The sequence below is a fragment of the Echiichthys vipera genome (assembly GCF_963691815.1).
Source record: "Echiichthys vipera genome assembly, chromosome: 23".
NCBI classification, from domain to species: domain Eukaryota; kingdom Metazoa; phylum Chordata; class Actinopteri; order Perciformes; family Trachinidae; genus Echiichthys; species Echiichthys vipera.
Window position 1 is genome coordinate 6,554,827 of NC_139848.1, and position 27,331 is coordinate 6,582,157.

At 43.9% G+C, this 27,331-nt stretch overlaps 1 protein-coding gene across 1 annotated transcript in view; it reads left to right on the forward strand.

Moving 5' to 3' along the window:
- The window catches only part of ptgfrnb (prostaglandin F2 receptor inhibitor b), a 52,793-nt gene extending 48,025 nt beyond the window's left edge, over positions 1-4,768 (forward strand). Inside the window, exons 12-15 of the mRNA XM_083938096.1 lie at positions 28-214; positions 302-420; positions 528-578; positions 1,407-4,768. Of these exons, the coding sequence (XP_083794222.1) occupies positions 28-214; positions 302-420; positions 528-578; positions 1,407-1,519 (470 nt within the window). The 3' untranslated portion in view covers positions 1,520-4,768. The remainder of the gene's footprint in view (positions 1-27; positions 215-301; positions 421-527; positions 579-1,406) is intronic.
- The last annotated feature ends 22,563 nt before the right edge of the window (positions 4,769-27,331 follow it).

A 27,331-nucleotide genomic window follows, 5' to 3' on the forward strand; every position in this document is an offset into this window, starting at 1 on the left:
GTCTCTCTCTTCTTTCGTCCCTTTCAGACGACCTGGCGTACGAGGTGCGTTGGTTTTTCACCCGGCTGCGCGGAGGAGAGACGACGATCCAGGTGGCCAGCGTCGACCGCTTCGGCGTTGTGAGGAAAGACGCTCGCAACTCATCCAGTGACGTTTCAATAGAACGCAAAGACACACACACCTACATGTTGAACATTCACGGCACTCAGGACAGGTGAGTGCGGTTATGGGTAAACGGCAAACGTGCTTCAGTTTTGTTGTTTTTGCTGTGGTCTTAACCGCGTGTCCGTATGTGCTCCAGTGACAGTGGCGAGTATCACTGCGTGGCCACTCCCTGGTACCTGTCGGCCTCAACAGGAGCCTGGACTCAAGCCGGGGAGCTGACGTCATCTCGAATCTTCCTTACAGTGCGATTTGCTGGTGAGATAAAAGATTTATTTTACATTAAAAGTAATATCTGCTTTAAATGAATATATTGTCCATTTTTCCATTATTTGCTCACCAAATATCTCTCTCTCTTCCTGCAGTGTGGGAGTCCCTAAAGTTACCTCTTTTGTATGGAGTAGCAGCCTCAATAGGTAACGTAACCATGTTTAACCATTCATATTAATTTAGATGTTGCTATTTAGGAATTAAAGATTAAAGACTTCAATCAGGACTGTTCAATATTCTGTTCAATGTCATATCTGCTCTAGTGTGTGTGTGTGTGCAGCTATCTTACTGAAATGTCAAGGTAGACGGTCAAAATAGTGAAGTTTAAATGCAGTTTCCAGCCAAAAGCAGCTGGAAAATGTCACTAAAAATGTATGTCTCCATGACGCTCGCTGTCAGTGTGGACGTCTTGTCTGAAACTGCTGACTGTGTTCGACAGTGCTGTGCTCGTGCTTATTTAGGACACATGTATTGTAGCTGGCACTGCCAATGCACAGTGGATTTAAATAAGACAGTTATCAGAATTTGTTTAACCCTAATATAGCCAATAGCAGTCAATAAAATATGTTTTGATTGGTCGTGATAGGGAACTTGTAAAAGAGCTGTGGCATCCTCAGTTGGTATTCATGAGGAAAGTCTTCTGTGAGGTCAGCAGTTGATGTAGAAGTCGTTCTGGTGGCTGTAATATTGATTCTAGTGTTACTTTTACTGTGTGAAGGGAGTCCAGCTGTGCAAACTTCACCTCATAGTCATTGAACCATCAGAAAGCTACTACCCACAGAGCAGGGACTAAATTTAGACGGTAGCGTCTCAACAGTAGAAGTTCTGTTGGTGTCTGAACCAGAGTGCTCAGTGGAAAGGAGGCTTATGAATAAGATTAGCAGTTTCATTAGCAGAGGTACGAGTGGTGCAGGAGTAGTGTTGGAATAACGGTGCCTCCTCCCTCCATCTTTAACCCTGTCCTGTGTCCCCAGGTGTGGGCCTCTTCTCTCTGGTCCTGGGTCTGGTTTGCGCCCAGTGCTGCTGCCGCAACACCACGCACACCCCACGCTCGCGCAACAAACTGATGGACCTGGAGATGGACTGACACACACTTTCCCCCGCACCCACACACTGCAGCGGCCACAGGAAACACCACACACTAAACAGACACACCTCCATAGACGATTTCTGGGACACCCAGTTGTTCCCGTGCGACGGACGTTGGGAGTAAAAATGAAACGTCGCTTTGGGAGCGGACGCCTGACTCGTCAATCGCAGCGCTTTGAGAGGTGCCCGGGGGTTTCTCGGCTCTGCAGTGGAGGAGCAGGGGGACTTTTACAAGCACCAATGAGACTTCAGTTACTTTGAGGATCCGCTGAAATCTGTGGCGCGTCGAGTGATTTTTACACAGATATATTTGTCAAGACAATAGCACTATAAGAAACTGAGGAAACCAGAATTAAATTTATGAGGAACTTCTGAGACATCACTGCCACGTGGGAATAAAAGGACCACTCAACAGACCTGCTGCCTCCGTAACCACTAGGGATAACAAATGCAGCGCTCAGGCGGCGCTCCTGAGAGTAATCCAGTCTCTCAGCCTACCCCCCGTTGAATTTTCCCTTTTTTAAAGGATGCACGGAAAAGTCAAGGGGTCGGAGAGATGGAAGTGGCATTTCAGTTATGTATATGTGCCTCAACATATCCCCGTATGGCTAAAGTTGTTTTGTATTTGCGGAGACTGGCGGTTTAGGCAGCCTGAGCCTTATTGCTGTCATACTGGCAGCAGAAGAAAGCGCTCCGCGTGCTTTCCACACCAGAGGTATTGCACTACAACTACCGCCCCAGAGTATTCTATTCCTACCTTAACAAAAAAAGGACAATATTTACTTTTATTCTCAACTCTAGTTTTTTGAAAATTAAGAGATTTTAAAACAAGAGACAATGTAAAGCTTTACAAAGGAGATATGCAGTTAGTGTGTTTGTGTGTGAGATATACTGTACGTGGTGCCAATCTTTGAACTAACGGAGGTGTGCTCGCTTCATAAAGCCAGATCAACACTTGAACAGCCGCTCAAAGTGGTGGCAGCAAGCACTCTTCTTTGATAGATATTCAGACATGTATCCTGCTGTTCTTTTGCCAGAGTCTCGTGTGTGTTAGTGCGAGTGCTGTGCTACAGTATGTGAGACAAAGAGTTGCATGTACTGTTTTATAATGAACAACACAAGCCTTTTCCTGCGTTACCTTTTTAAAAGTGTCCTACATCCAGATTTTTTAAAGCCAGCTGTCACTAATCTAGACTCATGTGTTGACTCGGTGTGAGAAACTACTACTTTCATGTTTTGAACAGCAAAATTATGCATGTTTCTCCGTTTCACTTTTACTTTTGAAAGGAATTGTTCAACATTTTGGGAAATATTCACTTCCTTTCCAAGATGAGACGATTTGTATTAATCTCACATCTGTGCATTGAGGTTAGAGCTTGAGTTAAGATGCGGTTTGCTTAGCTTAGCATAGCCCAGCTCTGTCCAAAATGAATAAAAATACTCACCAGCATCACTAAAGCTCACGAATTTACACTTTGTAAATTGTTTGTTTAATCCGTAGAAATGTTTGCATGATGGGAAGTTGCATACTGTAACTGTTTCTTGGCTGGGCGGAAGGATAAATTGTTCATTGAGAAATAGTTCTAGCATTAAACGCCTCCTAAGACCTTTTGTGTGTGTACGGATTAAACAAATAAGATAGAAGAAGGTGCTGGTAGGCATTTTTGTGAGTTTTATCCAGCTGATGTTTATGCTTAATTCCCAACAACGACCGACTTTATCCTTATTACACAGCTTTCGACTAAAGAAATCCAAAATCTGAAACTTCAGATTGATTTTGAAAATGGTCCTTCAGAGTCTATAGTCAGAAAAGCGCGTATAAAAGCTGTGTAATAAGCTAAGCTACCCATGTTCTGGCTAAATGCACAGACAGGACTGATATCAATCCTCTTATCTAACCCTCAGAAAGGAAGAAAATCTACTAATTTGGACTATTTTTAACATCACGTGACTTCAATGGGTGTAAAGGGAAGTTAACATTTTGGTAAACCCTCTTTGTCTTTAGCTAGGCGAGCAGTTCCCCACTGTCCCAAACGTCCACAACCAGCTGGGAACATGCGGTTCTATGAAACAGCCCTTTTCCAAATCATGTGGGATGTTCTTATCTCGAGTGTCAGTGAAAAGTTGCACTTAAACGTCTCAAAGTGAAAATCATACCCGTAGAACAAAAGCATTAGAAAGCCAGCTCTTCCTAACATACATCAGCCGTTGAAGCCTCTGTGGTGTTTTGATAGCAAGTGAAAGAATAGTTGTATTGCGTTGACGGCTGTCTGTGTGAACGCACACACTCACAGCTCCAGCGTCGACACGCACGCATCTGTCCAAACGCAGCGGGATCCAAACAGACCTGTTGGGTTTGAGATCAGAGACGTGCTTGGCTGTGTTTCCTACTTCACCGACTGGGCCGCCGGGAAAGGGCTTTGTTTGATGTTTTAAATAGTTTTTTAAAGAAGTATTTCAAGCAACTATCCGACTTTAATGAGCAATATTAAGCTGTAGTCAGGTCACAGCTCGTGTTAGGCTGTACTCATGACGTATTTTTTTACCCTGTTTTCTGATTGGATGTCACATCAGCAGCCCGGCCAGCTCTGACCCTGTGCACAAACCCGTCAGAGGACCCTTTGGGCGTCACTCTGCTAATACGCACTCCTCATCCCTACACGGAGTGGTGCTTTTCACACAGAAGCTCAAGGTTTCCATGTGCGTGGGTGTCAGTGTTTGACAGTATTGATATTTGATGCACTGGGAATGCAAACGGGCGGCAAAGACGCCTCAAATTCAGAGCGATAACCATCGTCCAATCAGAACGCAATGCCCAAACCCATACAGATTTCTGACTGATGACACTCAAAGAGTTTATTTCACCGTCAGCTGCGAGAGAACCAAGACAAAACCTGCACAATTAAAGCAACAGTGATGTTTTCCCTCAGTTAGGGACGCTAAACTTTGAGAACTATTGATATAAAATGTGTGTTTTGGCGTGTTTGATGGTGACACTCCACAGATGTGTGCACCTCTCTGCGACGCAGTATTCAAACTGGGTTTTACCGCTATCATAAACGCACACAGGAGAATAATTATAGGGCTCCGTGCCAAATGCTCTTAACAGTAACCAACACACGCGTAGCATCGATACACACCACTGAACACACTGTAAAGGTTTCCCCAGTGTCCTTTTTATTTTGTCATTTTAATGCAATGCTGAGTCATGATGGGTTTTTTTTAATAAATAGATTTGTAACATGTATTCATTTCTGCATATGACTTTATTTGTTCTGATTTGATTGATGACGAGTGTACCAACAAGCAAACAAGTGGTAAAAGTCCCTTTTACAGGCAACAATCTACTTTTGTTCATGTTATTTCAGCTCCTGCACGATGATTGCTGTGTTCATCTGGCATGGGTCCCTCATGGGTCCAGTCCCTGGTGCTCAAAAGACAAATGGGACCGCTACTTTGAGCTGTAACTCGCATTTTTTGATATTTCAGATTTTAAAGTCGTGTCACCGAAAGGTTTAAAGGTCCCATATTGTAGAAAGTAAGATTTCCATGTCTTTTTTCATTATAAAGCAGGTTTAGGTGTTTTATATATATATATATAAATACTGTGAAAGCATCAAAAAGCTCAATCTCCAGAGAAATGCGCACAGCCCGTATTCAGAAACGTTCATTTATACGAGCCGTCAGGACTTCTGTACGTTTGTGATGTCACAACTATGCTATATACAAGTGGGAAGTGCTGCTACAGTTATTCACGGCTGCAATGACAGTCAGTGCGTTTACAGGCACTTCAGTAACCCGAAAACAGCCTTACCCCCGGTTAAGATGATCAGATTATTGGCGTTCCCTCAGTGTACATGAGTGGGGGTTGAATGAGAAAAGGACGGACTAACTCGACCTCCGGTACAGTAGGTGGCGCTCCACCAACATACAGCTGGACTGAATACGGCTTTATTTTCCAGTTCACCTTTGACAAAAACATAAGCCGGGGGGGGGAACGGCCGACTTTGGGACAGAATTACGACAGAAACAGTTTTTCTTGGTAGTAATGTTTCTTGCCGTGGCGAAGTCCCCCCTCAGTTTAAAGGTAACACTCTATTGTTGTTGTTTTTTCACCTTTTTGGTGCCGTTGCTTCCTGGTTTATTCTATTTCCGGGTCAAAAGCCACTGCCGCGGAGTGGGGAGCATGCGCAGACGAGAAACCCGATAATAACCCGGGAACGCTGTTTACATGCGCGAATAATCGGGGAACTGAAGGAGTCCTCTGTCTGTTAACTGTGGTACGGTGTTTGAGAAACCAGTGTATGCCCTTAACTCGATTATAATCAGGTTTTTAAACAGCATGTAAACACACTCACAGATTACAGAGGTTTTTCAGGAGAGCGTCTTAAAGAGACAGGCGCTAAAAGCTCCTGCTGATGCTGTCGGTTATTAATTCATCAATAAGAGACTAAATCATTTGCGTATCGCCGGGGTTCAGACCGGAGCTCATTAAGTCGTCACTCTGCTTCCCCCTAAAGAACAATGATGTGTTTTGTTTTACATGTTTCTGCTTTTAAAGTGGATTTATTGTCTGAATAGCACCAGTACTTATCTGATTGTGGAGGTAGCCCTGGCTGGCCCACATCCATCTTCTTTGTGTTGAAATGCCGCAGATTTCTTTCCTCCGCAGGATCTGATCAGAGATCTGCTCTGAGACTTGTGACAAATGTGGGCCACTTTGGTTTTCTTCTCTGTCTCTGGGCAAACCATCAATCAGCGTCTTCTGTGCCTGCAAATATATCTGGAAAAAAAAACACAACTTCATAAACTTCCAGCAGAATAAATGTTTTATAATTCAACATTGGACCACAGCTACATCTCTTCTTCCCTCCACGTCTTTAAGACTGTGTCACCCACCGCCTGGTTAGTCTCAGGGGCTTTATTTTCTGCTGTTTACTACACTCTCTCTCGCTCTCTCTCTCTCTCTCTCTCTCTCTCTCTCTTTCTCTCTTTCACCTTTCTCTCTTTCACTCTATCTCTATCTCTCTCTGTCACCAATCTCTCTTTCACTCTCTCTCTGTTACAAATCTCTCTTTCACTCTCTCTCTCTCTTTCACTCTCTATCTCTCTCTCTGTCACCAATCTCTCTTTCTCTCTCTCTCTCTCTTTCACTCTCTATCTCTCTCTCTGTCACCAATCTCTCTTTCTCTCTCTCTCTCTCTTTCACTCTCTATCTCTCTCTCTGTCACCAATCTCTCTTTCACTCTCTATCTCTATCTCTCTCTCTGTCATCAATCTCTCTTTTTCTCTCTCTATCTGTCACCAATCTCTCTTTCTCTCTCTCTCTCTCTGTCACCAATCTTTCTCTCTCTCTCTGTCACCAATCTCTTTCCCTCTCTCTCTCTCTGCTCCATTTCTTCTCTATATCTCTCTCTCACTCATTAGAAATGCAGATGAGTTAAAACCACAGTCACTCTCCTGGGTTTTCTTTTTTTTCCACACCTCTTTAACAACAGTTTCTCCACCCAGCTCTCTCCTTTCCTCCATCGCTCTTTCTCTCATCTCCATCTCCTGTGGAGAAAAAAAAGAAATATCCGGTGTCGATTGGCTCGATGCGTGGCTCTTCTAACTTGCACTCGTTCTCTCTCAGGGTCCATTTGACCCACTTTTGTTGTCTGTGTGTGTGTGTGTGTGTGTGTGTGTGTGTGTGTGTGTGTCTGCGTGTTCATGCTTGTCATTGATCATTTGATTACGTGGCGTTGTCAAACCACTCTCTTCCTTAATTGTGTGTGTGTGTGTGTGTGTGTGTGTGTGTGTGTGTGTGTGTGTGTGTGTGTGTGTGTGTGTGTGTGTGTGTGTGTGTGTGTGTGTGTGTGTGTGTGTGTGTGTGTGTGTGTGTGTGTGTGTGTGTGTGTGTGTGTGTGTGTGTGTGTGTGTGTGTGTGTGTGTGTGTGTGTGTGTGTGTGTGTGTGTGTGTGTGTGTGTGTGTGTGATTTAAAAGGGTGTTTTTTGTTTGGCACGTTTCGTGGTGTTACCCACCGGCTCCGTCTTGAACGTGTCACAGCTTGAGGTTTGCTCCACATAACCAAAAAAAAAATACAGACAGAAAAATTTAGCATCCGAGGAGAGAGCGCGAGCAGCCTGTTCTCCCCGGAGTCCACCGGAGGCGGCACGTTTTTCTTGTATTCATTGTAATCAACGCTGATGTTTATGCTCCGAACAGCCCGGGCTCCATCACACCAGCCTGCTCTCTGTTCCTTAACACGCTGCTGCGGTGTCTTCTCTCTCTTCACTGATTTGGAGCAGAGCACTTTATTAAACAGATTTTTCACCCAAAAAATGTTCCTGATGTTCCAAAAAAGCCCTTCCTGTGATAGAAACTGAGCTGTTTTCATCATCATTATAACATTTTGAATGATAGTTTGAATAATACATAATCATCATCATCGTGCACTGGAAAACTGAGATCTCATTATTTCCCAGGATTTCTCGCCTGAATCTGCTCTTGCTTTCCAGGTAATGACTTGGACGTATTCAAACGGATGATGTGAAGATGATCTAAACTTTATGGCACTTCTAAGTTTATTAATGAGAGATCGAGAACGAGGTCACGGGTACAAGCGGACGAAATGTGTTTCCTCAGAAGGGGGGCTGGAGTCTCCCTTCGAGAGAGGGGGAGAAGTTCAGCATCCGTGAGGAACTCGGAGTAGAGCCGCTGCTCCTTTGCGTTGAAAGGAGCCAGTTGAGGTGGTTCGGGCATCTAGTAAGGATGCCCCCTGGGCACCTCCAGGCACGTCCAGCTGGGAGGAGGCCTCGGGGAAGACCCAGGACCAGGTGGAGAGATTATATCTCCACACTGGCCTGGGAACGCCTCAGGATCCCCCAGTTAGAGCTGGTTAATGTGGCCCGGGAAAGGCAAGTTTGGGGTCCCCTGCTAGAGCTGCTGCCCCTGTGACCCGACCCCGGATAAGAGGCTGAAGATGAGTTGAGACTTATAAGTGTATCCTGCGTTAGTACCACTGTGGAGCAGGTGGCTTCAACATTGATTTTCCAGTTATATATTCACAGCATGACCCTTTTTCCCACCATTTCCCAGCACCCAGGTCAGCTCTGACAGGAAGCTCAACAGTTCCCGGAGCTGCTTCTTCTGTCTTCCTCGCCTGACTCTATGTGTTGATGGACGTCTTCAAACCCAAATCATCTAAACGCGTGTCTTTTCAGCACCCTGTGACGAGGCTGGCAGAGCTTGCTGAAGGCTGACGGAGCAGAGCGGCCGGCTCTGGGGTGAGATCTCACCGACGAGTCACCAGCAGCAGGAGGTTCACTTCAATTAACTTTTACCTTCCCAGCGCAGAGAGGTGAAACACGCGCTGTGCTTCCTCACACCAACACTCGCTTCTTGATCCGTACCCACAGTTTATGCACAGTGCTCCGCGCTGGCTCCAAGGCATATTAAAGTCACCTTTTAAGTCACTTTGGATTATTGTGGTTTTGTTAAATAATCCAATTTGCCTAAAGCGTTCATGAGCAGCGTGTCTCCAGTGTGGCTTGTATCGAGCCGTTTGCAGAGTAACTAAACACAATGAAAGTGCAGCACAGTGGACGTGTATCAGGTTTCCGTCTCCTGACTTAGTTTCATCAACACTTCCTCAGTTACAGCCCCAACACATACAGACATCCTACGTCTTTGGGGGCCAGGAGAGCAAATACAGCTCAGCGCTCTTCCTCTACACTCCAAAACTGTGGTTATGTTCAACTTTAGGTCCCTGTACTTGAGTGTTTCCATTTTCTGTTATGAAGTGATAATAAACTTTATTTGTACCTTTTAAACAAGAACACAAAGTGCTTTACAATAAGGTAAAATAGACATTAAGAGGATAACGATGCAATAATTAATGGAGACAATCACCTTTGTCTTATCTCCTCAGCGATGGATTACTTAACACATTTCTTTAAACAAGAAATCTTCAAGACTTTAAGAGTTTTAATCTCCTAAGGGGGGAATAAACAAGCTGCCCAGCTGCACATAAAGTAATAACTGTTGTGATGGCCTCATCATAATTATAACCCAATAATTTAGCATACATTATTGTGAAACGGGGCCATTCTGCAAAATGAGTGGGTACGTTCTCGTGCTCCAACTTTTACTTAAAGCTGCTTTCACACCGCCGCGCAGCAGCAACCGCCCCGACAGCCGCCTACCTCCAGGAGCAGCTCCTAGAAAAAAAAAAAAAAAAAAAAGCTTCTCGTGCCAGAAGTTCAGCACGGTGAACTCCAGTTGGCAAAAGCTGTACACGTTCACGTGGGCGGAAACCGCTTCATACCCCTGCTGTCATGATCAAAACCTGATCCTCTCTGCCGCAACCCCTCATTCACATGACTGGAGGCTGTGGGTTACTGTGCAACGCCGTAGTAAAAACACCTTAAGTCATATTTCGAATGCATGACTTTTACTCATAACAGCAAAAGATCTGAGTTCTTCTTCCATCACTGAAATCATCTAAGAGCACATTCTTACTCCACTGGAGTCAAATATTGGACTGGGAGAGCGCTTAGCTGACCCCCCCCAAGAGTGTGTGTGTGTGTGTGTGTGTGTGTGTGTGTGTGTGTGTGTGTGTGTGTGTGTGTGTGTGTGTGTGTGTGTGTGTGTGTGTGTGTGTGTGTGTGTGTGTGTGTGTGTGTGTGTGTGTGTGTGTGTGTGTGTGTGTGTGTGTGTGTGTGTGTGTGTGTGTGTGTGTGTGTGTGTGTGTGTGTGTGTGTGTGTGTGTGTGTGTGTTTGTGTGTGCGCGCTCCCAGGAATGCAACGATGACTCCTCAACACCTTCTCCTCACCATGGAAACTATGTCAACACATGGGTGGGGGATGGAGAGAGAGAGAGAGTGGGTGTGGGTGTGTGTGTGTGTTGGGGTGACAGTGTGTGTGATTTATTATTAGGTAGAAGATATTTGACCTCACTTCTCCATAAATCTCTCTCTTGTGCTTTCCCTCTCTGTGCGCACACACACACACACACACACACACACACACACACACACACACAGAGAGAGACATGGACTTCAGATCAGTTAGATCATTTTCAGAGTCTCTTTCATCTTCTGTAGACTTTCGCTCAGTTGGTTTATAAAACATTCACACACACACAGGCACATTAAGAGAGTAACACACAGTCAGTCGGATAGCAGTGAAAAGAAAAAGGCTTAGACCAGGATTGTACTTTAATTATAAATCAAAGTCGCCTGCCTCTGAAATCATGTAGTGTATACTGTATGTACTGTAGAATGGCCCACTCTGGTTATATGTATGTAGATATACATGTACAGAAAGCTCTAGAGCTTTACTTCTAATGAGCAGCTTTTAGATTTCATACAAGAAGAAACCTTTCAGTGTGTAATGTGTTTCAGAGCCTTCTTCTCTTCAGTTCAGATGAAAAGTATAGATCGTGGATGTTGTGTGTTGATAAGAAAGCTGAAAGAAAAAGTCAGAATGTGAGAACGGCTAAAGCAGAGGTAGCACATAGGAAAACAATTTGCGGCTGTAACCAAGAGTCATTCTTTTTGAGCTGAGCCGTCGCAGTGCACGCAGCGGTGGTGCCACCCTGCAGGCGCCTGATCCTCCTGCATGACTTGTCCTTGTATGGTGCTGTCTCTCCAGCGTGGCACAGCTCCAGCTCTTCCGCAGGCACCGACCACATGATACAAACACATCCAAGTATACACAAATATCTGGCACTGTAGGTATGACTCCACATTGTCTCCCTGTCTCTCTCTCTCACTGTGGCGTGATGCCAGCTGATCTCTCTCCGACAGACCAGGCTGCAGCAACTGCTGCGCTCTGATGCTGCACATTTTCTCAGCTTCTAGATGGGAAGTAGAACTCGAGAGGGAAAGTGTAGGCAACAATATCCATGTGATGTACTCCAAAAAGCCTCCAAAATGATATGATTAATAGGGACTTTTTTTCTCATACTGTCTGAATATTCCTGTATTCCCCCTCGGTCTGAAACGCTCTGTCTCTGTCTCTTAAGTGTGAGTGGACCCTAAGAGACAGGCAGTCTCTTAGGGTCCACTCACACTTAACATTCGTACTGTGCCGAAGCACGATTCATGGCTAAAGTCTAGTTCGTTTGACCAGTATCAAACTTCCCGGCCGCGGCCCGGTTGAGAGAGGTGGACTTTAGTAAAGCACGACTGCACATGTACGAGCACGAGCACTGACAGCAGTCCTAATGATGACGATTGAGGTTTGAGGTGGAGTGTAACTGCAGATTTGGTCAGATGGAAAGATTTTAAAACAGCTGGAAAACAAAATCTCTGAGGGGTGATGCATCTGCACTCTGTGTCTCTGCCCCGTCATTGCAGCCGGGGAATGACTGTAACTACATACCTTTTTATTTAGTGCAGCTGTGACATCACAAAGGTATAGAAGTCCTGACGGCTCGTTTAAAGACATACAGGCTGTGTGCATGTCTCTTTGGATGAATGGGACCTTTAAATAAATTACATTGGTGTGTTATTATCATTGATGTGTTGAAATTAAAGCTTTTAACACCAAAAAGTGTCATAGGTACAAACACTAATACAGTACTACACGGCCACCATAGAGGCAAAGGAGGGCCTTATGTTTGCTTTGCACTAAGTCAGCCCCGTGGACTCAATGTCACAAACTGTTTTATCACATCCATTAAAATATGCACAAAATAGCGATGAGTACTCCAGACACACACACACATGCTCTAATCACCAACAATGTGTATTGACATCTTAGCTGTAATTCCGAGGCTGCGGGGCTCCGAGCTAATGCTTCACGAGGGAGCATTAAAGCAGAGAGGGATAAGACAAGTCGCAATGGCTTCGACATGTCTGTGTTTGAAGTTGTTTGAAGCTGAGAAGATGCTGCGACTGCTTGCTGCAATGCTTTGGTCGCCCCGGATCAGCTTTTTCCCCTTGCTCTAGTGACGACACGTTTGAGTTCTGCAAAGTGCCGCAATGTCTGCAACACACGTGAATTTACAGGCGTTATTTCAGAAATATGAATAAACCTATGAATCACTCCTGTTTCAGATGGAGGAATCTAGAAATAAAGCCGCTCAGAGGCAGACTGCGTCAACATCAGTTTACTGAGTTGTAAACGTTCTCGTAAAACTCGACCCGACCTTGCAATCCTCGATCACTTTAAAAGCCCCACAACTCATGGAAGATCGTGCCGGGATTAGATTCTTTTATAGGGAATTGTCTGCTTTATTGGCTCCTATGTGGCGATGCAGAGAGGTCGACCTGCTGCACTCAGGTCAGCCTGAGGACGTGAACTCATCACATCGCTGCATGCTTTGTGTGATGTGATGATGCTCCGGGAACTGAGTAAAATAAAATCCCCACACAGAAAAGCCAAACTAAGTTGCTTTACTACATCTATAAAATAAGTTGTCGACACGTTTTACAAATGATGAGCGAACACAACCTGCAAACGCACCCGAAAGTGTGAGCCTGGAGATGATTTTGCATCTGAGAATACACAGAAGTGATAAAAGCAACACACTCTCTCTGCACCCTGCTAACAATGGCTGCGAACTACACTTGATAAGAGCATGTGAGAGCGCCGCAGGGCTTTTTATTTGCAATTTGTGAGCAGCAAACTTCAGAAAAGCCAATGACTTTTGTGCAGAACAAAGTCACTGATGTGTACGCATGGCTGCAGCTACGGTAGTGTTCGTGTCCCTGTTCTGCGGCTTAACAGACAGTCATATGTGATTCGTAACCTTGTGTGACTCACAACTGCTGCTTCTGTTTGGACAGCAGAGTGAGGATGTGGGTCAAGTCATCTTTAAAGTGCGATGTGCGCTTTTGTGTGCGATTGTCATACCGTCGATCACTTCACGGTCACGTTAACCCTGAGTGAGGGATAGAGAGAGAGAGAGAGAGAGGAGGAGGGGGAGCAGAAAACATGTCACACTTCAAACGCAATCACTAACCATTAAATCCTGTATGTCAGGACACACACTACACTCACTACACTCACCACACTCACTACACTCACTACAACTCACTACACTCACCACACTCACTACACTCACGCCCTGCTCATGCATGACAGCATGAAAACTTTAAATATACACGCATGTAAATGTGTGCCATACATTTATTCTCTTTGTGTTGGTAGATGACTGAAAATGCCGGTTCATTACATTGTACACGCAATGATAAATTCAATTCACAATTACATTTACATACATTTAAACATTTACATGAATGGAAAGGAGCAGATAAGAAGAATACAATTCATATATCTGTCTGCCCCTTTTGCAACACAACACAAACATGTGATGACCTCCCCTGATTTCCCCCACACTCACACAGTTGTCACCAAATGAAATACTAAACCTATGAAACAGTTTATACAATACGTGCATCAAGCTAGTCCTCAAGTTTATATGATTCAATACGTTTCGTTAAATACAATCTTTTAAATTGAAAAATATTCAAACTTTTAAATCAGACCAAGCAAAGGTGGGTATTCATCAGGTTAGGCCTTATTAAAGGTCAAAATTACCCCCCCCCCCCCCCTGTATTTATTTGTTTTTTGTCGTCTTTCTCTCTTAAATTATGTTAATTATTTTTGCTATTAGTTTTTAGTGGTCTTTTTTTTTTCACTTTATCTTATGTTACAGGTTTTTCGGTCACTTCTTTATGGTGATCACGTTAATGTCTGACGTGGGTTGTTGGGAGGGATAAGGGGATTCATGCTTTGGTCTTTCTATTTCTGTTTGTGTCTGTGCTTTTTTCTTTTTTCACCTTAAAGCAGACATCCTGTACGTATACTATACCCGTTTCTGTGTTCTTGTCTACAAAATCCAATTTTAAAGAATGTATTAAAAAAACGGTCAAAATTAAGTTCAGTATACACAACAAAGGTCTTGGCTGGAGCAGGTGCAGACATTTAACACTGCTTGTTGCATCAGTCGCATCTTTTCTGTGGGGGAGGACGGGACCAGCAGCGTGGTAACTGAAAAAGAAAACGATGTTGAAAGAGTTTAGAGATTCATTTGACAGAAACTAGCGATCAAAGTCCTGAAAATATTAATTATGTGGGTCAAAAACACAAACAAATTGGTTGTTGATTATGTGAAAGTCTGCGGTAACTAAACATGAGAGAAGGGCACATTAAAAGTGGCCTTGTAGACGTATTACCAAAGGAATTTAGTCTGCCACTGTAGCCCACACATTTAAGCTTATCTACCAATGATCACACAGTAATGTCATTTACGTAAAGGTCCCATTTTGTAAGAAGTCTCTTTGATTATAAAGCAAGTGGAGGTGCTTTTATAAATACTGTGAAAGTATCAAAACACTCAACCCTTAGAGAAATACAGATACATTTTTTATATATATTTTTTCCTTTCATGCTTCTTCCTCTTACATTTGCATACAGCTATTTTATTCTCCACTGAGTGTTGCTCAGCCACTTCCTTCGTCCGCTGCAGCGTGCACCTCACAGAGCAGCAGTGTATATGTATCGTACGTGTAGAGTGTCAGATCCCATCATGATCACGCGGCCTCTTCATTATTCTGCCTGTTAGGATGCTCATATCCAGCCCGAGGCCGAGTGACATTAACCCCTTTTCCAGCGTGGGTTTGACCCAGCGGTCCTGCTCCTTTCTTTCTGCTCAACGAAAAGCTCATCGACTGAATTGCAAAGTTGAACGCTGCTCTTTCTCCTTTGACGACCCAAAAAAGTGGTGAGCAATTCAGACTCAGACTCCTGCTGCAAGCTGCTTCTGTCAGATCCTCAAACACTGTATAACGCTGTAGCCTCAGAGGCAGCGTCCGATCAAGCGTGATCACCAGTTTCAGCCTTTTTATATAAACTTGTAGCCCCCATCTCATGTTTTGTGATCCCTCAAAGCCCTGAGATACGGCTGTGGCTTTTCTGTTACCACCGCAAAACTGCTAAATGAACACTTCCTGCCCTGGTAAGATAAGGGGATGACACATGTCCTAGGATTAATCGCCTGAAGATCATTAAAATTTAAAGGCAAGCCTTCTGATATTTGGTGACATATTTCACTCCAAATGCGTTCAAAGTGGTGAACGTACCCCACAGTTTCTCTTTCTTTGTCCGTGTCAGATGGGTTCTCACTCACTAGAAACACTTTGATTGGTTTAGGCCATGGGTGTCAAAGTGATCCAGTAAAGGGCCGTGTGGCTGCAGGTTTTCATTCCAACCAAGCAAGAACACACCTGACTCGACTTACTCAACCACCTGAACTGTCTTCACACGGTTGACTTGTTGGACCAGGTGTGTTTTTGGTTGGAATGAAAACCTGCAGCCACACGGCCCTTTACTGGATCACTTTGACACCCATGGTTTAGGCGATGGGTGGCGCCTGGATAGAGCGTGCAGGAGGCAGGACATGAAGCAGATTACACCGCGGTCACATAGCTGGTTCGTAATTTAGAATTTGGGGATTTCAGCGAGGGCATCGGATGTTTGTTTTCCTCCTGCAACGTGGAAGCCGCATGATAGAGACGTCAAACACCCACTCATTCGATGTGAGTTCTCCGCATAATGAGCATCTCTATTCCTCTCTATTCACCTCGTTTCCTTCCTACGTGTCTTTTTAAAGAATAGCTCAGTTTGCACTTGTCACTTGAACTGAACAACTCTCCTGTCAACAGTGTGAAAACCTTAAAAATACAGCATTTAAAGAACAAACTGATGCTCCTGATAGAGGAATAAACGCTGCGTGGTGACGTGTCGGCTGGGAGAGATCAAGTGCACCATCTCGGAGAATTGACACGGATATATTTCTTTATTTAGAGTCCCCCCACTTCAGAATAAAAGTCAAGCTGTGCCTCGGGTTTATAAGATACACCAATCTCCTTTTCTCACTGACATCCATCATTTCTCCTGCTCTCCTGGGTCTTCTCCTCCAACGCTGCGCCAGCTCTGCCTACAGCTACGTTTCCAATGAAAGAGCAGCGTCTAAATGTTGTCCTGCTATGTTTTACACTTTTCACGATTAATGGGCTTAATTTGCTGTTTTTATTTTATTCTGTCTAATTACAAGTGACCTGTTGCAGCAGTGACACCTCATGATTACTGTGAGACTTTATTTCCTTGACTGTCTTGTTAGTAAATTGGACACTGGGTTGACTCAACACTGAGGGCAAAACAAGTCATGTCCTGATTCTGATCATGTTATTCCCACTGTGATCGCTTCCTGCCGATCTACGGACAAGACCTATGGTGGTTAGGGGGGGGGGGGGGGTGTTTTCACGACTGCAGGCAAAGATCCCAAAGGTGAGTGTGAAATGACTCCTTCAGAATAAGACGCCGTGATTAAAGACAGCCTGTGCTTTCTGTGATTTATAACACCAACCGCTGGTTATTCTAAAATCCTAATGTGGGTTCTCTTTTTCTAATGAACCAGCTGTGTATTTACAGCAAAAGCCCGAGGCGATAACATTCAGCACACTCAGCTGGGAGCTGCCCAGTATAACCAGTCTTAGATTGTTGGCAGATGGAGGTTTACTACAATATCACCAATTGCCTGAATGACCAGAGGACATGTTCTAGTTCTAGTCCCAGTGATGTTCTGAGACCCGGACGTTTACCCTGAACCCCACCCCCCAGCAGCCGCAGCATTTCACTGGATATGAATCATTCAGTCGCTGAATGCTAGTTTTATATCTCTCCGTTGTGTGAATCACTAAACGGTATTTCCCCCAGGTGGTGCACTTAATAGTTTTGCAGAAACAAACTTCCACGTTCAGACGCTTTGCGATTTATCTGCACCACATTATAATCTGTGGGCAGTGGTGGAAAAAGTGCTATTTAAAGGTCCTGTATTGTAAAAAAAGTGAGATTTACAGGTCTTTTTTATTACAAAGCAGGTCAAGGTGCTTTATAAATGCTGTGAAAATATCAAAAAGCCAAGAAATGCACACAGGCTGTATTCAGGAACTGTCTTTAAACGAGCCGTCAGGACTTCTGTACAGCTGGGACGTCACAACTGTACTATATACAGGTAGAAAGTGCTGCTACAGTGCTGTTACAGCCATTCCCCGGCTGCAGTGATGGTGTAGAGACGCCAAGAAGGCACAATGTAGACAATTAAAATGTTAAAGTGATTATAAATAGAGTAGCACGGCCCCTCTGCATCATCTCTCATCTCATCTCATCTTCAGTCTCTTATCCGGGGTCGGGTCTCGGGGGCAGCAGCTTTAGCAGGAGACCCCAAACTTCCCTTTCCAGGGCCACATTAACCAGCTCTAACTGGGGGATCCCGAGGCGTTCCCAGGCCAGTGTGGAGATATAGTGGCGGCTGTGGCTTGGTGGCTCAGTGGGTTGTCCTCTGTTCGAGAGATTGGTGGTTCGATCCCCATCTCCCTCTGGTCCACATGTCGAAGTGTCCTTCGACACTGGGCAGGACACTGAACCCCGAATTGCTCCCCGTGTTGCGCATGGGTGTGTAAATGTGGTGTGAATGGTTAGATCAGATTAGATGGTCTGTAGATGTCCACTGCCATCAGTGTGAATGTCTGTGTGAATGGGTGAATGTGACAAACACTGTGAAGCGCCTTGAGTAGTCAGATGACTAGAAAGGCGCTATATAAGTACAAGTCCATTTACCATTTACCATATAATCTCTCCACCTGGTCCTGGGTCTTCCTGAGGCCTCCTCCCAGCAGTGCCGTTACAGCCATTCCCCAGCTGCGATGATGGTGTAGTGACACCAAGAAGGCACGATGTAGACGATTAAAATGTTAAAGTGATTATAAATAGAGTAGCACGGCCCCGCTGCATGACGGAGCCTAAAGGTAGAAAGGCTGGAGCCACCGTAGGGCCCTTGCGGTTTAGTTCATTGTGAAATTAATCACATTGCCACACAGACAACCTGGGGTCTTTTAGCCCCGTAGTTCTGGGGCCCCGGCTTCAGCGTTGTCAAGGGAACTAATTCTAATTTAGTCATAATAAAGCATGAATAGGTCGTCGAACTTTTCAGTGACGTTTGTTTAAAGCTATTGCCGTTCACAGTGTGTCTCAATCCCAGTATGTTTCCGCTTGTGTCTCTCATACTAATGCATGATGCATGAATGTTAAAATGTTCCACATTAGGGCCTTTCTGTTTATAGCAAAGTCGATACGTGTATTACCGAGAAGGAGCTGTGGGAGAATCGATTCTGTTCATGAATAATTTCTCAAGTTTGCAGCAGGAACAAAAAGAGTTCATCATGTTTGATTTTGACTTTGTGTCGGAGAGCACCAATCAATGAATTCAACGGCTCACACCGAAGCTGTGAGGTTATTCAAGTCCACATACGTCCAGGGGGACTGAGGTCGGGCGCTCCGCATGCAGCAGCTGACTGGCCTTCATCACTCAGAGGGTCTAAATGACCGTCTGAACCAGGATTTACTGGATTAACTGTCCACACACACACACACACACACACACACACAGACACAGAGTGGGGTGGGAGGCTATTGCTGCGTTTGCTGTTGCCAAACCACCATGCATGCATCTGTGGCTTTCTGCTTTTACTGTTAGTGGACCACATAGTGATCTTCAGCAGTCTGACTCCTCTGGTGCCTATGAGGTGTTTTTGTACCCTGACCAGTTTCAGAACGAACCCTCTGACATACTTTAAGCTTAAAAAGCCAGAGAGCAGAACAGCTTTATCTCCTACCCTTCAGGTGTCTTATTGTAAGCTTTAACAGTATGATTACACACTCATGTTTACAATTATTACTTATATATTTACAGGTTTAAACATTTACCTTAGAACCTAAAAGACAGTTTTGTTAATCTCCTGAATCTGCCTCTGTGGCTTTCCTCACAGCTGCTTAAGGTAAAGCCTTTCCAGCCTCTGATTGGTTAGTTCAGTCACGTGGGATCCAGGAAGTAGGAAGTGGGGCCGTTATTGATGTGTGGACGGGGAGAAAGAGTAAAGTGTTGCTTAAGAAAGTTATCAGTCTCCATCCTGCTGTTTCTTCCCCTAAAGGGTGATCCAACCACCACATATCGAACCCTTATGTTACATTATTCTTTCTTTTTTTCATTTAAAGCTGAATCAGTGATTTGGTTTTGGAGGGCAGCCAAGCTAGCTAAAAACCCAACAACACATCTCCCACTCTCCTTGTTCTCTGTTCCTAACACACCATAATTTGTATATTATCTGAGTATTTATCACTGTAGAAATTACCTCTGGAGCAAGCCCCCACCTCAGCGACTTCCTGGTTGATCCAATCAAGAAGTGCCAAAAACTGCAGTTCTCTGAGTGTCCACTAGGAGTAGTTTGCACAATAGAGCAGTTTCTCATTGACCCCCATGTTAAACAGGCCGTTCTCACAGTATCATTAACCTTATTTAAGGCCTGGTACAAAAAAACATTCTAGTCTGTATGTTTAGGTCATATCTCCATGACAACACTGAGGGATTTTATTTTTTTTTGTACCAGGCTGGTTTCTAATTTATTGGAGTTTATGAATAATTAGTGGTGCGGCCTCTACAGTGACAGCTAGCTGCTGCCCCTCACTTCTCCTCAGAGGTAAACGTCAGCCAGATGGACGTATCTCCCTCCCCCCGGCATCACATTAAAGCCTTTTTTGGTAAGCGGAAATGAGGAGGAGTCAAAGTCTGACAAGATGGCAACTCCCATAGGCGAGTACAATCGGATCAAGTTGAGCTACGTCCATTTTTTATACCGTCTATGGTTTGGAGTAAAGAAGAAAATCAGGTGATGCCGTAGAAGAGCGGCAAAATCACCGTACGGAGGAGGGTCGGGGTGGTTGATGGGTCCAAAAACACAAAACTGTTAACCAGGGGAGCAGTATTCGTGTCCTGAAAGTACCAAGCCAAACCACAATCTCGTTTGTTGCCTACACTTAACCGTGACGTCCTCTAGTGGTTGCCGTTTCACATCGTTAAATAAACCGTCAAATTTCATAAGATATCATACTGTTGAGAATATATTGCACATATTATCGCCTTGCAACATTAGCATTCATGTGAAACCCTGTGTGTGTGTGTCCACATGGTGAACATTACAGTGCCTTCACACCGAGTGGCAGTGTGTTATACTGTAACTGCATTGCTAGGCAACATCTCTGGGTCCATGGAGGCGGTGCACTCATGTGGCTGAAATGAGCATCACAACAACAAACACATGAGGCTGACAAAAGACTAAAACTTTTTTAAAAAATGAGTCATAAACACCGGAAGAGAAAAAACACTTTAAATGAGAGTTGGAAAAAAGATCACCCCGATTTGAATTCCCTTTCTATTAAGTTGTCATCACATGATATAAATGTGTAATTTCAACATCAACAGTCCTTTTCTGATTTATCTGAAACATTCATAGTGCGCCCCAAATATCCCCGGTAGAAGAGCGAAAATACCGAATTAACTATTTTATTTTAATGTTCCTTTCTCTCTATTAATTTCCCTCCTGGGTGAAATTATCATCCATATATTTGAGATCTCGGCTCGTTAAAAAATCTCTTACTACAACATCATTTGTTTCCTGCGGTGGCACAGGAGGCTGGAGCCCCGCAGTGCAGAAATGCTATTGATTTAGAATAGGAATGAGCTTTTTATTTTATTTGCTCACAAGGTTTGAATTTTATAATTAAATTGCCACAGCCTGCGTCGAAGCCCACATTACCACACGTTTGTAGTTTAGGAAGAGATTGTGTTCAGAGGAATCGATGCTGACGGTTTAAGATTGGATGTGAACCACGGTGCACTTTTATCAACCATAACAATAATCTTCCCAAACACTAAACAGGGATTTATTTGCCATAAGCATGATCTCTCTTAGGGGCTGCAAGGTGGTGTGGTGGTTAGCACTGTCGCCTCACAGCGAGAAGGTTCCAGGTTTGCATGTCTTTCTGTGTGGAGTTTGCATGTTCTCCCCGTTTTCTCCGGGTTCTCCGGTTTCCTCCCACAGTCCAAAGACATGCAGGTGTTAGGTTAATTGATGACTCTAAATTTCCCGTAGGTGTGAATGGATGTCTGTCTCTGTTCGTCTCTATGTGTCCTGTGATAGACTGGCGTCCTGTCCAGGGTGTACCTCGCCTCACGCCTGATGTCAGCTGGAATAGGCTCCCGCGACCCCGACCCCGGGATAAGCGGATGAAGATGAATGAATGAATGATCTCTCTTACCTGAACCACATGTTTTAACGAAAGATGCTACTGTATCACTTACTTAGGTCTCATTTACAACAGAAAGACTCTTGTGACCGTCACACTTAACACACTTTCAGCTGTGTTGTTCGGGATGGATGCAATTCAAATTTTTGATAATATCCATTTTCTGTTGAGGTGTAATGCATTTGTTGGAAGTCATTTTTGACATAAACATCAGCTGAAATAATGTAATGTAACAGAACAGCACTGTTTCTGCGTTACGTTGGTAATGAATAACATTGTCTGTGCCTTGGATGAGAAAAAACACTGTGCTGCCATCTTTGTGAACCTCTCCAAGGAGTTTGATACTGTTGATCATTGCTTTTACATATTTTAAGGTGGTTTTAATTCTGGTCCTTGCTCACGGTGGTGTGGTGGTTAGCACTGTTGCCTCACAGCAAGAGGGTTCCTGGTTTGAATCCCAGCTGGGGCGCTTCTGTGTGGAGTTTGCATATTCTCCCTGTGTCTGCGTGGGTTCTCTCCTGGTTCTCCGACTTCCTCCCACAGTCCAAAGACGTGCACGTGTTCGGCTAATTAATTACTCTAAATTGCCCGTAGGTGTGAATGGTTGTCTGTCTCTGTTTGTCTCTATGTGGCTTGCGTTAGACTGGCGTCCTGTCCAGAGTGTGTTCCGCCTCGCGCAGACACAGCTGGGATCGGCTTCAGCCCCCTGCGACCCCGGTAGGGACAAGCGGTTGATGATGATGGATGATGATGATGATGATGGGTGCTTATGCATGGTTCTTTAATTACCTATCTGACCTGCAGTACTCAGTTTTACCAATAACTAAGTGTGTTCCACAAGGTTCAATCCTTGCTCCAGTTCTTTTTACTATTTAAAATAATATAATTTCTTCTTACTTGAATAGACCCCAATGGGCTACATTTTTGTGATTTAGGTGTTAGCTCATGCTACAGTAGGTTGGTAATTAACAAACACAGAAGCGGTTTTGAGTATTTTGTCTGTCTGTGGCTTGATTTTGTCATTGCAATAGCGTCGCAGTTGTGCAAGATACAATCACAAAACTTTACAGATGTGTAGTTTAGGTCAAAACGAAGGCCAAGTTCAAAGGTGTGGTGTGAGCAAAGGGGGCAGAAGTAGGTGGGTATAAAGTAGGGGACCACTTTACGCGCAGGGTCGATTTCAGCGTTGCGGCTACATGGTGTGATCCCTGTAAAGATGGTCTCTAGTTTGTTTTGCATACATTTGCAGCTCTAAGTCAGAGTAAAACATCTCCTCTACAAAAGGGCGTATGACTGACGCCGGAAGCTTTTCTGTCTCATTGAAATGGTTTTTATAATCTGCTTTAAATGAATCACAATGCCCTTCGAGAAAAATGTTACCAAGTCAAATACGTGTAAGCGCACGCTGTCACAAGTTACATAAGAGCTCTGTTCTGCGCTGGTTCACTGCATCGGTTGTGTCTTCAAAGAAAGCGAAAAACAAAGAGAGAGAATGGGGGTTTATTCCTTCTCATTCATCTGTCAAGTTCTCTCTCTCTCTTTCTCTCTCTCTCTGTTTAAAAAGCTGAGCTAGCGTTTGGTGTCAGCATGTTTAGGAGTGTGTGTGTGAGAGTGTGTGTGTGAGAGAGAGAGAGAAAGAGAGAGAGAGGGAGAGAAGATCAGATGTCCCCCCCAGACAATAAGACGCCCTTATTTAAAGAAAGACAGAGATGGAGAGAAGGGACAATCGAGGCATGGAAGAGAGGCAGAGTTCACGAGAGAGAGAGAGAGAGAGAGAGAGAGAGAGAGAGGTCTGTGTCAGTGTTTCTCTTCTTCCTCTGGGGTTTTACGCTGGACCGCATTCTGGACCAACCTAATCCCACAGAAATGAGAAATAATTTAAAGAGGAAGACATTAGTTTAACATTTAATAAAAGTCTCTTTCCACACATTCCAGAGTCAAAGTTTTGCCAAAACACACTTCCCTTTGTTATATCCCTTTCTACCTCCCCTCAGTTTTAAGGCCCGGACAGATGTTTACTCTCAGGGTCATTCAATCAAATTAAAACAGATCGTTAGAAAGTGGCTCTTGATGCCTTGGACCTCATTGTCGTGCTCACAGATCTCTGCACAATGTACTAACTGAAAACTGGAGTCCTCCTCTACGCTGATCTTTAAAGATGATTATTTGCCCTTCTTCAGTTTGTTTGTTAGTTTCTTTTTCTGTGGACTGGAGGTGGAACGGCCCTCTCTCTCGCTCTGTTGATCCTCCGTCAGCAGTAATGAAATGGACCTGCGCCATTCGCAGCACTCAGCTAAGTGTTTATCCTGAATCGGGGTTGTTCTGACCATAAACACGGGATAACTTGTGAGTGTTTCTGTCTGAGACCAGACAGCTGGAGATTAGTGCTTTCCTCAATTTCAGGATTGTTCTTTCCGCTTTGTTTATCAGACATAAACACTTACATTTGTCTGAAAGAAGACCTTATTTGGATCATTTCGGGTATGTTCTGAGGAGCAGGGGGTTTTCAAAGTCAGACACTGTACCCCCCACTGAAAGAATAGTGTCTGACTATGATCACTCTTCAATGTGGGTGCTAATGGTGCTCTAGTTCTCAGGTGCTCAGCTCACATGATTTGTGGGTTTTTTGGTGATGTAAACAGGAATGTTATGGATTCAGTTAGTTGTCTGGGCTAATTAAAAGTATGCCAAATTAGCTATTAGCATTTCCTGTTTGCAATATACCCATGCATGTGCAGTACATACCAATATCACTGGATTACTTTGACACGGAAGAAAACGTAAAAAGTGATGATTTAAAGGCAAGTTCTGTAGTTCCTGTAATAAGGAAGGCCTTTTTTACTTTCTCTAAGTGGATTTATGGACATTTATTCACGAGTGTCGTATCCTCGGGAAGTGTTAGTCACACTGACTGTAAAAATATGCATATCATGTTTGTGTGTGTGCAGAATTGACTGGGCTATGATTTGGAGAAGGAGTGCTAATTTTCATGAAATTACTTTCCAGAGCATTATAACTGTCCATTTTTCACACACACACACACACACACACACACACACACACACACACACACACACACACACACACACACACACACACACACACACACACACAGCCCGACTGTGTACTTCATGCTGTCAGGGTGTGTTTGCAGAGGTCACAAAGTCATGTGTGTTTCTCAAGTTTCTCAGCCGCCTCTGCGCTCACACATACATATCGCCATAGCAACAGCTGTGAATATACATTCCCTGCCCCGGCGACATCAGACTGTACATATGCATTAAAGGTCTCAGCTGAAATCTTGAAATCTCCGTCTAACTAGTTAGAGAAAGCTAGGTACGCATAAGTCATTTCACTTTAGCTGCCCCAACTTGACATTAAGGAGATATTGATATTAACATTTGGGACTATAAAGTTTGAGCAGGAGGAGTGATCAGTGTTTTGCATATATGCTTAAAGGTTAAATATGGAGAATGAGCAGAACACCGCCATCTAGTGTCTCAAGATCGTCGTCGCAACAACAAAAAATAAATAATTACCATTACCTTTAGCCGTTACAGCTAAGTAGACATGAAAGTTAGCTTACCATTAAGGAGAAACGTAGCCATGTGGGCGTGTGTTTTAATGGCTTTTCTCTCCTTTCTCTCTATACTGACTCTGGTTTTTGCCCGTCTCCGCTCACTCAGCTGCTGGGACAATTAAGCAGCTGCAGGGTTGGAAAACTCCATTTCACCCAGTGCCAGACTACAGTAGCTGCACCCAACAACAGGCAACCCTGGCAACCTGCAAAGCCCAACGCTATTGGCTGCTACAATGGAAACAGAACGGGACAGAAAGTCGTTGTCAAATCCGTCAGAAACGTTTAAAATATTAATTCAGACTTTTTTTGTAATCCAAAGCAATACTTTCATCTGTACCCCTCAAAACGCTCCGTGGGTGTATATTCTTTTTTAAATATAGCTTTTTTGTAAAGATCCTACATGTTCAACCTTTAATATGAACATTTTGTCAATATGTTGATTTTAGAAGTAACACGTTGCAATGCAGCATGACATCGCTCCTAAAATGTGTTTCGCTGACGAAGGATAGTTGGACAAACAGTTGCAGATGCTTTAACAAAAATGTAGCAAAGCATTTATATGAACCCCACACTGAGACAGTTAAAACCAGCTCCTTATATCCAGGTTAACAAGTGTCCTGATCTCAGGTTCTGCAGGTCTCTGCAAAGATGAACTTACACTGAGACAAAAACATCTATAACACAATGTAAAGCCTCTCTCTCACAGCCCTTTGAGTGCTGGTGTTTCTCAAAATTCAATCACATTTTTCATTAACGCCGGGGGAATCGTCCCCCCTCACACACACACACACACACACACACGCTTCTTGACGATGATAAACATGTTGGAAGTGATTTTTCCATCTGCCTTTCCTTCCTTCCACCATCTGCAGCCGCCAGCAACTCCGAGAGCTTCAGCTCCGTTTGTGTTCGAAGAATAGCGCCATCCTCTTTCTCCTCCGTCGCCTCTGTGCTGCACACAAATCTCCTTTTTCTTTATCTACCTGTTTGATTAAACATACATGTATTCAGAATGTGCATCATGTTATTTTAAGACCAGTTATTAAAACTACATATAGAAGCACAAGACAGAGACTTAAAGGAACAGTTCTGCATTCTGAGAAATACACTTATGTGCTAATTGGTGCGCTTTGAGGTGCCTTCCTAGCTGTTTCCTCCCATTTTCAGTCTTTGTGCTAAGCTAAGCTAGTCGGCCATGATGACAGGATGTAAAATGAGGGGCAGAGGAAGGTAGCAAAGAGGAAAACATGAATATTTAGTGTCCTTTAACACCCTGACTCGTGAGAAAACTAGAAATGAGGGATGAGATAAATGTGATCAAAATATTTAAAAGACAATAAAAGCACATTTCTTACTCATAAACTCAAACTATATAATATTTATATATAACTATCCCTAGCCCATATTTAATGCATATAGACTATTAGGAGCAGGTTGAGCTCTGTCAGCTGAGGTGCCATTCTAGCTGTTCCCTCCCATTTTCAGTCTCTGTGCTAAGCTAAGCTAGTCGGCCATGATGACAGGATGTAAAATGAGTTGCAGAGGTAGGTAGCAAAGAGGAAAATATGAATGTTTAGTGTCCTTTAACACCCTGACGGAGGATACTGATACTTTTCACTCTGCAACATAAACTCGTCCAACCTTAAAAATACTGTTTAAAACAAAAAAGTCATGTTTAGCTGTTTGTCTCTGTCTCTGAAGTGGCGTGGACTTGGGGGGATGCTGAGGGATGAGATTAAATAAAGTCTGTTTTTTTAAAAAAAGCCTTTTATCTGATGGTTCGGTTTGCCTCAGTGGGGATACCCGCTTCTGTGTGTTTGATCGACAGTGTGTCTTGAAATTTTGAGTCAGTATTTCACCACAAAAATGGTCCATTAATATTTGATGGGTGGAGGAAAGAGCAGCGTGCCTCTCAGTCTTTGTGAGGAGAGATTTCAAGTTTTTAGGGACGAGCATCAAAACATTTCGGAGCCAGGATTCAGGGACCAGATTTAAATAATCCCCAGGTATTCAGCAGTACTTTAGGCCTGTACTGTTGCAGCAATATGTAACGTAACACTGTGAGTTTACATGGAAGTCATTGGACAGAACAGACG